The sequence below is a fragment of the Pan troglodytes genome, chromosome 4, assembly GCF_028858775.2.
Source record: "Pan troglodytes isolate AG18354 chromosome 4, NHGRI_mPanTro3-v2.0_pri, whole genome shotgun sequence".
NCBI classification, from domain to species: domain Eukaryota; kingdom Metazoa; phylum Chordata; class Mammalia; order Primates; family Hominidae; genus Pan; species Pan troglodytes.
Genome location: NC_072402.2, coordinates 7,261,408 through 7,273,881, shown reverse-complemented (window position 1 = coordinate 7,273,881; position 12,474 = coordinate 7,261,408). Strand labels below are relative to the sequence as shown.

Here is a 12,474-nt window from a genome sequence, read left to right as displayed (position 1 = left end):
GGAAAAATGGAAAGGTGATTAAACACGGCCGTTAGGAGCCTAAAATCTAGGTCAGAGTCCCGTATGAAAGAAATCAGATAAGTTGAGAGAGGGCGTGTGCAGGTTGGAAATGGTGGCGTCCATCTCTGCTGGGGCGTCGATGCCACCTGGCTGGACAGGTGGAGCCTGGAAGGTAGGGAGGCTCGGAGCATGTTCAGAGAGGCAGGGATGTTTTTGACTGTGGGTAACACTGCATGCTGGGGACGGAAATGAGCACTGTGTGCCCAGCAGGGCTCAGACTGCCATGTGGGGTCCCTAGAGAACAAATCACGCGAACACTGAGTATCAAAAGGATGGGTGGTCCTGGGTTCTGCTCTGGCAGCCCTGCTAAGGGCAGAGTCTCCCGGTGGTCCTGGGTCCTGCTCTGGCAGCCCTGCTAAGGGCAGAGTCTCCCAGCCTCTCAGGAGCTTCAGTCCACTTAGGAAACTTGAGGTGGAGAAACGCTTCTCATTTAGTGGGGTGAGGTGACACGGGGCGGCGGGGACAGTAAGTTAAGTTTGAGAAGGAAGTATGTAGAAAGTGTATGTGAAATCTGTAGATGTGGGGCCTCTACTCCATTGTGAACTTAAAGAGGCAAGGCGAAAGCGAGGGTGAGAATTTTACTCAGGACATGAAGAAGGAAGTCCTTTGAGAAAACCTACCCCTCGGATCACAGATGAAATGTCCTCCCAGTAGTTTTGGGGGTTTTGTGGGTATGGGTTTTCTGTGGTTTTCTTTTTTAAGCAGTTGCATATTACATCTCATTCGATTTAGTTATGGGAATGTTTAATGTTCTACATGAAGCCACTTTCACTTGTAGGAATCCAGACGCTCTGCAGTGTCCCATCGTCTTATGCGGATGGCGGGGAAAGGCCTCCATTCGAACTTTTGTGCCCAAGAATGAACGGCTTCATTATCTCAGGATGATGGGGCTGGAGGTATTGGGAGAAAAGAAGAAGGAAGGGGTTATCCTCACAAATGAGAGTGCAGCCAGCACCGGACAGCCAGACAATGAGGTGACTGAGGGACAGAGAGCAGGAGAGCCCAACAGCCCGGACGCAGAAGAGGCCAACAGTCCAGACGTGACAGCAGGCTGTGACCCGGCGGGGGTCCACCCACCCCGGTGAGCAGGCCCAAGGCAGCGGGGGCCCACACCCCTCACACGCAAAACTGGCTTCTTCTGGTCACTGGTGTCTGAAACCAAATCCAGAGCAGCCTGTGGCCTGTAAAGCATATATTTCTAACGACTGCAGACTGGTGGGATCATAGGAGCCTTCTGAATGACCAGGACTGCTTTCTTTGGAGCTGATGAAAACGTACTCTTTTAGCGTGTTAGAAATCACTCGTTTTATTTTGTTTCTTTGGCCAAGCTAGGTCTAGTGTTTCTTTTGCTGGGAATAGACTTTCAAAAGTTGTACTTCTATCAAGAAACAAAACTGCCCTTGCAGAAATTTCAGGTCTTTTGTTAAGCCTGTATTGGTCTTAAGGTCCAGTATTTTTTAAATTATTATTTATAGAAAGAATCTATAAATTCTTGGGGAAGTGTGTTATAAGCTTTAATAATTACATTGAGTTGCACCTCAGTGGTGTGACATTAACATGCAGTGGGGTTAATATCTGAGGCCTCAGATGACTTTGTGCCTTTTGGAATAAAGGGTAAAATAAACTCTCCTAGAGTAAGAGCTGTATCGTGAATTGTCATACTAATTATTGAGGGGGACTTATGTGCTTTTATTGAATGGAGTGCTTTACAATTTTTATTTTTAAATGGGGTTGGGATCCTTGGAATATTTCAATAAAATTGATAAAATATATACATGTGTGATTCCTGTTTTTGCTCTTAGGAAGCAGAAAGAACAAACTTTTGGCTAAATGGCAGTGTTAGAATACATCCTTATTTTCTCTAGTGAAAGCGGTTTTACTGTGAAGGCTGCTGTCTCCCTGTCTACCTCATTTTGTGTGTTGGTCTGTACAAACACCGACCACACACTGCCTTTGGTGGATTTGTCTCTGGGGTCTCCACTGTGGAATACTTTCAAGCTCTGTGGCGTGAAGAGCTCCTATTTCTCTTTCGCCCACATTCTCCACTGAACATTTCTCTACATTTGCATTTGCATCCTCTGGTGTGCTTGCATGTCACTCATTGTTTTCTGAACCTTTTGACAGTAAGTTACAGACGTGTTCTGTTACCCCCTTGCTCCTATGGTGTTTCCTGGAAACAGGCCCTCTTTACAGCTTGCAGCATAGGCGTCAGAAACGCGGATGCAGGTCACCCTCAAACCAGCAAGCTCGCTCCAGCGGCCCGGTAATGTCCTTTGCAGTCACAATGTCCAATTTTGTCTGGGGTGACAGCAGTTGCCTTTGGCTGTCTTGTCTCGAGTTCACTTCAGTGAGAAACAGTTCCCAGTCTGTCTTTTATGATTGAGACAGTCTTGCAGGGTACCGGTCAGGTAGTCTGAATGTGCTTCAGTTTTGGTTGGCCTGAAGTGTCCCTGTGATGTGTGCGTTTTTGACAGGAGTACCACAGAGGTGGTGCTGTGTTCTTCTCGCTGCTTCATGCCAGGAGGCTGACGATGTTGGGTTTTCTCTTTATAGTGGTGGTGAAGTTTTTTTTATTAGTAATATGGTATCTGCCTGCCAAGTTTCTCCACTGAAAAATTTGTAAGTATTGTGGAAGGAGACATTTCAAGACTATATTCCTCTCTCTCATCAAACTTAACTGCCAGCTTTAGTATTTCTTGATAATTTGCCTGAGCCAGTTTTTACTGTGATAGCTACAAATGGTTTTTCCCCATTTTTCATCACTTCTACGTTATTAGTTCTCATTCTATATAGAATAAGCACTCCTCTCTCCTTTGTTTGCTTCTTGATTCGTTTTCTATCAGTATGGATTCAAGGATTCTGTTTTATTTAGTTATTTATTTATTTTTACTGTCATTTATTTTGGTTCTCAGATTGTCCCGGCATTGGCCAGTGGGAACTGTTTCCAGTCAGTTTCAGTGCTTTATCCTACTTGCTGGTCCAGGCCCTGGACTGGGGACACCAGGCACGGTGGGGACCTGGGGGCCACACAGGTGTGTGGGGATGGGGTTAGTGCTCTCAGCATCTTTCTCCTCCCTCAGCCCCCAGAACTTTTAGGGCAGTGAGATCTTGGTCTACAGAAGGGGATTGTTGAAAGATGCTTCTCTGGGGAAACTGTCTAGCTCCAAAGAAGCCGTAAAGATAGCGGCCTTAGGGTTCCTGGGAAGTAGCCCACTCTTATCACCCTGTAGCGACGCTCAAAGCGAGGAGTCGCTCCCGCACTCAGCACTGCCTGTGAGCACCTTGCCTTGTCAGAATAGGCAACCCCGGGTAACCAGACACTGAGAGCAGCCTCCAGTGTTGGATGGATGTAGGGGTCAAAGACAACAGAATAGCAGCTAGCAAGTACAGACCACACAGGGAGAAGAAAACTTAAAAATTGATAAATAAGGTGGACAGTTATTATGGTGTATGGATAAGCCTGACGAAACATTCAAGAGAAGACTGCTCCTAACATGAAGGATTTTCTTTCTCTAACTTTAATCAGCATTTTGGTAAGGGTCTTCCGATTCCCAAAGAGTGCACGGCAGAAGAAAAGACATCAGCTGAAGAAGGAGTTTTCGCTTCCATCCAGCAGGGTTGTCTCTGATGAGGGCCTCTCTGAAGTAGCCAGCCCTATAGGTTGGGAGTAGTGGTTGCCTTCTGGTGGGGGTGCTTAAATGGGAGAAAAACTTTTTACTGAAAACTCCTTGTTTCCTTTGAACTTTGACGTACCTGTTGAGTAGATGAATAAAATAAATTTCCTAAAAAGAAGGACAACTTTGAGCCAGCAAGTCCACTTCACAGGCCCACAGATGAGTCAAATGTGTCTGCAGAGTCATTTGATGCAATGTTGTTAATAGCAGAAACCTGGAAGCCCTCAGCATCAATGACGAGGCACTGGGACACCAATGGTGCAGAGCCCCCAAGTGGACACTGGCCAGCAAAGGGGCTGAAGCAGCTCGCTGTGTCCTGGAGTCCAGTGACCACCAAGAAAGAAACGCAAGGTGTAGAGAAGAATGTGCATTCTGCTGCCATCGTGTACAGGGGGGAAATACACAGGCTTGGAGACATGTGCTTTTGAATTTATGTGAAGTAACTGGAAGGATACAGAAGAAATGGACAGTTTTGGTTGCCTCTGAGGAGGGCATCTATGTGGGCTGGCCAGTGTTAACAAGGAGATTTTAAATACAGATGCTCTTCAGCTTACGATGGGATTATGTCTTGATAAGCCCAGCATTAGTTGAAAATGTCCTACATCAAAGTGCATTAAGTACACCTAGACTACCTTCAGCATGCTCAGAACACTTCCATGCTACAGTTGGGAAAATCATCTGGCAACACAGTCCCCTGCAGAGGGTTGGTTGTTTACCCTTGTGATCGCATGGCTGATGGAGCAACTCGGCCATTGCCCAACATCACAAGGATATCGACTACAGATCACCAGCCCAGGTAGAGATCAAAATCCAAAGTACAGTTTCTATTGAATATGTGTTGCTTTCCTACCATCATAAAGCCAAAAAATCATGCGTTGAGAATTGTAAGTCAGGGGCCCTCTCTGTTAAAACACGGTAATCTTAGATCTATTCAATTAACAAGTGAGTAGTGAATAAGTGCTGCGAAATAGATATCTGTGTCTCTGTGAGCCCAGAGGATAAAACTCTTAATGGGCATCCGCAAGTCTGGGATTGTGTATACACACGCTTCACCCTAGCAAATGGCACTCCATTCCCAGAGCACTTCTCAGGAAGTGGATTTGGGATGTCTCTGTTCTCGCTCACTTCAACGAATGCTGAGCAGCCTGGGGTGGAGGGTGAGGGGCTTGACTCCTGGCTCTGCCGCGGTGGCCTGTGTGCCTCCACAACAGCCCCTTTGACCCCCGCCTCTGGGGTTCATGTCCTGGTGCATTCTCCTGTGTGTGTGGGCTGCACCTTGTGACTTGCTTCTGATGCATAGAATGACGATGGGGCAAAACTTCCAATGAGATTATACAGAAGACTGTGACTTCCATCTTGTTGGTGATACTCTTGTGCTGTGTCGGGGTTCCCAAGACCCACCCCTGGGTTTGGTGAAGACTCCCAGGACTCAGCACCTAGTCCTACTCTGCTATGATTTATTACACAAAAGGCTTGTGACTGCAGCAAAGGGAAAGGCACATGGGGTAACATCTAGAAAAAAACAGGTGCAGGCTTCCGAGAGTCCTCTCCCAGAGGAATCAAACAGGACAGACTTGATTGACCCAGTGAGTTGTGATTACACATGCAAAGTGTTGTCTTTCAGGGAAGCTCATTAAAGACTCAGTGCTCAGGGAGCTTACAGGGGTCATGTGGGCACCTGTCTGGCACCTCCAACATTCCAGACTCCTGCAGGGAAAGCAGGCACTCAGTGTATTGTTTGCATAAACAGTTTAGGCACATTGAACCACTCTTACCCGTTGGGATGTTGGGAACACTCCCAAAATCCAGGTTCCCAGAGGCCAACTAAGGGCCAGTCTTGCATTCAGGCCTTTTTAGGGAGAGTGGCCTTGGGCCTGCTGGGTAAAGTCCTCACACCTGCCTTAACTGCAATGAATTAAGTGCAGCATTGGAAAAGCAAGGAACTGAGGCCCTTAGTCCAGCAACTGCCTTGGACCCTAATCCAGCCAACAACCCCCCATACATGAGCTTGGAAACAGATCCTGCCCTAGTTGAGGCTTGAGTCAACCCACTTCTTGAGAGATGTTAACTTTAAAAATACAAAAGCACTGTATTAGTCTGTTCTCATGCTGCTAATACAGACATACCTGAGACTGGCTAATTTATAAAGGAAAGAGGTTTAATTGACCCACAGTTCCACATGACTGGAGAGGCCTCACAATCATGACGGAAGGTGAATGGGGAGCAAAGTCACGTCTTACATGGTGGCAGGCAAGAGAGCTTGTTCAGGGGAACTCCCACTTACAAAACCATCAGATCTTGTAAGACTTATTTACTACCATGAGACCAGTGTGAGAAATCACCACCCCCATGATTCAATTACCTCCCACCAAGTCCCGCCCACAATACATGGGAATGATGGGAGCTACAATTCAAGATCACGTATCATATCAACCACAATTAATACATTTAGAAAACAGAGGAGACTTTATTTCTTGTAAAGGTTTCAGCCTGCAAGGTGGCCATCCTGCAGCCTGGGAAGCACAGCCTCCAGCCAAGACCAGAGAGAAACACCATGGAGGAAGAGAAGCTGGGACAGGAGCTTTATGCCGAACTGGTTGGCTAAACATGCATATTCAACAGGTGACAGGAGGAGCTATGAATATTCAGGATGGTCCTGGCACATGTGTACGGGACAAATGTTCGTGTAACATACCACCCATGTTCACTTTGGGATGGAGACTTAACATTTAAATGTACTACAGTTAGACCCTATATGTCAAAAGGTCTTTTCAGGACATGAAGGTGTCCAAGTGTACAGCCAGCCAGGACCAGTTCATGGTCAGGAGAAAGTTACTGGAATCAATCGCTTTGTACTACAGGCTCTTTGTAGTATACAAAGAGATTTCAGTAAGTTCAAGTCAAAGCTGCAGTTATGGCTGGTGGAACGGGGTCGGTTGGTTAACGTCTCTGAGCTGGATGAGCTGGAATTGTTTAATGTATCTCGAGGCCAGTGCTTGTTTAGTTGCTACAGAAAAATACCCTTGGCCGTTAGAAGAAAGGTTAGGGATGTGTGATGTAACCCTTGCCTGGCATGGCCTTGGGTCCTGTTTACAATCTGGTATCTTACTGCTACAGAGAGTCTATTTGCCAGTCTTAAGATCTCTGTGTTAACATTAATGTCGGTCAGTTGTGTCTAAACCACAAAAGGGAGGGGGTAGAATGAGGTGTGTCTGACCTCACATCCCACTATGGCTGGGAGCTTAGTTTTAAGGTTTTTCTGGGGTCCTCTTGATCACAAGGAGTCCATTCAGTCAGCAGGGGGCTTAGAAGTTTATCTGAGTTTACAGAGACTTGGAAGCAGAAGACCCAGTTAAGCCCTGCCAGCATTTGTGACCTACAGAAGTTGTGAGATATTAAATATTGTTTCAAGCCACTACATCCTGGGGTAATTTGTTACAAACCCATAGATGACTGATACAGTCACTTACTTCTTGACTATGTGACCCTGGGCAAGTTTCTTATCATCTCTGGGCCTTTATTTCCTCATCTATATAATGGGCAGATGGTAGCACCTACCCAGTAAGGTGTGCTGAGGCCTGAGTTAGTGAATACATGTGTTGGGAAAAAGCTGAGTGTTGGGAAGAAGCTGAGGCAGGGCTTGCATGTCTGACATAATGTAAAAGAGTCTTGGAACATGTCCGGGGTCCAGGGTCTAAAACCCCTTGTGCCCTTTGGCACACCAAGCTCTGTGCTAAAGAGTGGAAGGCTACCCTGACGTACCTAATCTAAGCCCAGGGCATAAAATCCCTCGTGGCTTGGATAGAATCCAGGGCTTGTGGCTCCGGAATGTGTCTAGGCTTGCTGGCTCCTTGCTCCTTGCTCTCCCAGGATCGATTGTATCTTGAGTTAAAAGAACCTGCTCTCCATTATCTCAAGTAGCAGAGCAAATGCTAAACCATCACAGCTATAAATCATGTGCTTGATGCAACACGCCCTTTTGACCCCCACATTCTCGCCACCTCCTACTCTGTTGGATTACCAATAAATAGCGTGGGCTCCCAGAGCTCGGGGCCTTTGCAGCCTCCATGATCGCGATGGTCCCCTGGCCCCACTTTACTTCTCAAACTTTTTCTCAATCCTTTGACTCTGCCAGACTTCGTCACCCCCATGACCTGGTGTTGGGTCTGATCACCCCAACATATGTGCAGTGCACTGAGAACGGCACCTGACAGCTAGTGTTTCAAGGTGGGGGCTGGTTGGGGTGCGAGGTGCTAAGACAGCACATTTACTGATAATCATTTATTTATCTATTTGCTAGTGAATAAAACTTTTTGACTGGGGGATCCAAAGATGAGGTGGGTGAAGCATATAGAACTTAAATGTCATCTTTGCTCACATATTTGCCTGCTGCAAAATCTTCAGTACTAGCAGAAACTAACATAGTCACTGAATCACAGCCCTGAGAACCAAGGAGCATCACATAGTTCATGTATTATTGTTCTAATTTCCTTTTATTGGTCTGGGGAGGAGGTGCCTCGTGCCCTTCTGCTGAGCTGTCAGTGTCAGGGCACCCTGGAGCTGGTTGCAGTGGGAAACACAGAATTGCATAACTGACTGCTTTTTAATGTCAAACACGAATTTCTACTACCTACCTCTCACATCCTCAATGCCAAACTTCAGCATCAAAGATTATTTTAAACTACCTTATGAAAAACTAATAAAAACTAGAAAACATTGGCCCTGCACTCCAAGTATCCAAGCACCCGGCAATTGATGCAAATTTGTGTTCTGATTAGGTCATTAGGTTATTTATAAGATAATTGTTGGTGTCAAGAGAACAACTTCACTTTACAATTAAAATTGAAATATCTGTGGTATGCTTTTCCAGGTGGATTTTGGTTACAACAGATGACATTTTCCAGTATCAAGATCTCTGAAATTTCAACCCATTTTAAACAACTACAATATAAAGGGTCCAGAGAATGTACTAATGGGATATTACCAGAACCAACACACAGATAAGCCTGTTCATAAAACTGATCACCTTTCACGATCGGCCCTGCCCATTTGTATATTATGGTGTGTGTTAGAACTTGTTAGACAAATAATCTTTGGAAGCCAGTTTCTCTGGGAAACACTCTGTGCTAGAGATTTGCGTGCAGGAAGTTTGGATCATTCCCTGCAGCTGTGTGAAAGAAGCAGGGTTGGGTGGATGGGGCTGAAGGAGACATGGGGCTGTGTCGCAGGCATGACAGGCCCCAGCGGGTCCCACGGGGTGCTCTGGAGCTGCATGACGTGGCAGGGTTGGGGTGAGAGTTGACACCGCACCTCCAACATCAACCAGCCGTTAGATGTGGGGTGTGGGCTGCCCTGGGAAAGATCACGACTTCGGCAGGGAGACTTTCTTCAGCTGGGGGAACTCCCCAAGAGTGTCCCAGCTACCAGCTGAGACTGTCTCAGCTCCTGGACAGCTCCAGACCTGAAGACCTCCTTATCTGCTCCACCACTTCAATACGTCTGTTCACATGGTTGAGTAATGATTACAAAGACAGCAATAGGAAGTATAACCTCCAAATCACTAGAAAAGAAAAGTCACAAAATTGCAACAGTCTAAGGAAAGAGAAGAAAGGAAGAAAAAAGGATAGAAGGCTGGGTGCGGTGGCTCACGCCTGTAATCCCAGCACTTTGGGAGGCCAAGGCAGGCGGATCACGAGGTCAGGAGATCGAGATGAGACCATCCTGGCTAACACAGTGAAACCCCGTCTCTACTAAAAATACAAAAAACATTAGCTGGGCGTGGTGGCGGCTGCCTGTAGTCCCAGCTACTCGGGAGGCTGAGGCAGGAGAATGGCGTGAACCCAGGAGGCGGAGCTTGCAGTGAGCCAAGATCGCACCACTACACTCCAGCCTGGGCGACAGACCGAGACTCCGTTTCAAAAAAAAAAAGAAAAAGAAATAGCAAGAAAACATACTAACCAGAAAATGCAAAACAGCTCACAAAATGGAAATAAGACTGACCTACACAGGCAAATGCTAATGCAAGATGCAGGTGTGGATACTTAATTTTAATTATGTTTTGAATAGTTAAACACTGAGTTCAATATTTGAGAGATTCAGCTCTGTGAAATGCTCCCTCCCACCCCCTTGCCCAGCCCCATCCTCTGTGGGCAGCCAGCAGTAACAGTTTCCTGTCCATCCCTCGAGATATTCTGTGCAGATAGGTAGATATGATTTTCCCCTGTGAAACAATTTTTTTTTTTTGAGACAGGTTGTCACTCTGTCGCCCAGGCTGGAGTGCAGTGGCATGATCTTGGCTCACTGCAACCTCCACCTCCCAAGTTCAAGTGATTATCCTGCCTCAGCCTCCCCAGTAACTGGGATTACAGGTATGCACCACCACACCCAGCTAATTTTTGTATTTTTCATAGACATGGGGTTTCACCATGTTGGCCAGTCTGCTCTCAAACTCCTGACCTCAAATGATCTGCCTGCATTGGCCTCCCAAAGTGCTGATATTATAGGCATGAGCCACCTTGCCCAGCCGTGTTACACAAATATTGACATCTATTCAGAATGTTTTGTTCCTAGGATTTGTTTTTGTTTAATCACAGGTCTGACAGATCATTTCCTATCAGTACATAAGGAGCGTCATTCTTTCCAGAGTGGCAGAGGGTCCCTTGTTTATCCAGAGCCCTGTGAATACATATGTGGATTACTTCCAATCCTTTGTTATTACCTACAAAGCCTGCAATGATAACGCTGTACCTTTCATTTCAAATATTGCACACGTGTGTGCGTTAGAATAAATTCCTAGGAGTCGTATTTATTGGTCAAGGAGTATGTGTGTTTTAAATTATGATAGGTATTAGGTATGTCAATATATCAAAAAAACACAGTTCATGGCAAGACACAGTAAATAGGGGAACAGGGAAACTTTCTACATTTGATATTTATAAAAGGAATAACCTGTCAAGAACACGTGACAGCACTTAATCTTAAAGCACCTTACAACAATCACCACAAACACAAAATAATTTAAAAAGAACTTAAGCACCTTACAACCACCACCACAAATACAAAATAATTCAGAAAGAACTTAAACAAGCACCATACAACAATCACCACAAACAAAATAATTCAAAAAGAACTTAAATAAGCACCTTGCAACAATCACCACAAACACAAAATAATTCAAAAAGAACTTAAATAAGCACCTTGCGACAATCACCACAAACACAAAATAATTCAAAAAGAACTTAAACAAGCACCTTACAACAATCACCACAAACAGCAAATAATTCAAAAAGAACTTAAACAAGCACCATACAACAATCACCACAAACACAAAATAATTCAAAAAGAACTTAAGCACCTTACAACAATCACCACAAATACAAAATAATTCAAAAAGAACTTAAACAAGCACCTTACAAGAACCACCACAAATACAAAATAATTCAAAAAGAACTTAAACAAGCACCTTACAAGAACCACCACAAATACCAAATAATTCAAAAAGAACTTAAACAAGCACCTTACAACAATCACCACAAATACAAAATAATTCAAAAAGGACATATAAAAGCACCTTACAACAATAACCAAAAAATACAAAATAATTCAAAAAGAACTTAAAAAAGCACCTTACAGAAATAATCAAAAATAAAAAATAATTCAAGAAGAATTTAAGCACCTTATAACAATCACCACAAATACAAAATAATTCAAAAAGAACTTAAACAAGCACCTTACAACAATAACCAAAATGCAAAATAATTCAAAAAGAACTTAAAAAAGCATCTTACAACAATCACCACAAATACAAAATAATTCAAAAAGAGCTTAAACAAGCACCTTACAACAATAGCCAAAAAATACTAAATAATTCAAAAAGAACTTAAAAAAGCACCTTACAACAATAAACAAAAAATACTAAATAATTCAAAAAGAACTTAAAAAAGCACATTAGAACAAAATATTGGGTAAAGCAAAAACTGTTACCAATATAATAAGAAATAGACAAATCTATGGTTATATAAAAAATTTTTAATACTAGCATCTAACAGAAATTGACAAAATACAGGGATTTGAATATCAATTAACGAGCTTGAGTAAACACAGAATAGTGTGATAGAACACATGGTACAGGTGATCAATAACTCAAAAGCATATTCTTTTGAGAAGACCAATAAAATAGACAAATATATGTTAATTGCTCAAGGAAAACAGAAAGAGAGAAGGTCATTACACTAATGGAGACTCTTACGCTTGCAAGAACATACTAAGTCCACTTGCACACCAATGGATTTGAAAATATACATGAAGTAGAAATAGCCAAGTAGGCACAAGTTAGCAGCATTGTTCCAAGAAGAGAAAAGCCTGAGTAGGAATAATATTCATAGAAAAATGGAAAAGGCATTTGGAGATCTACCCATTTTCATACCCTTTAGCCCCAAGAAAAGAGGCACTAGGCCAGGGAGGTTTCCAGGTAAGTGTTACCACATTTTCAAGAAAGATCTATTTTCTGTGTTAAACTCATTCTATAGAAAAAGCTGGAAATTTCCGCCTGCCATTCTGTGATGCTAGCATATCCAGGAGACTCACGGTAGATGAAGGTACCCACAGAGGAAACACTAACACTCTTACCATCGCCGACATAAACAGGCCTCATAAAACATCAGTGGCACAAATGGAGCAGTGATTAAAAAAATGAGCCTGTCACGATGCATTCATGAAACATAAGGAAGTATACTCTCAT

The 12,474-nt window shown here is 44.0% G+C and overlaps 1 protein-coding gene across 3 annotated transcripts in view; it reads left to right on the top strand.

Moving 5' to 3' along the window:
• Positions 1 to 1,832, top strand: part of NSUN2 (NOP2/Sun RNA methyltransferase 2) — a 32,633-nt gene extending 30,801 nt beyond the window's left edge. For all 3 annotated transcript variants that reach the window (XR_002943874.3, XM_016952928.4, XM_024356546.3), the window contains one exon: positions 839 to 1,832. Coding sequence is in view for 2 of the 3 variants with exons in the window: in XM_016952928.4 (XP_016808417.4) it covers positions 839 to 1,145 (307 nt within the window). In the remaining variant the exon portion in view is untranslated. The remainder of the gene's footprint in view (positions 1 to 838) is intronic.
• Positions 1,833 to 12,474: the final 10,642 nt, after the last annotated feature.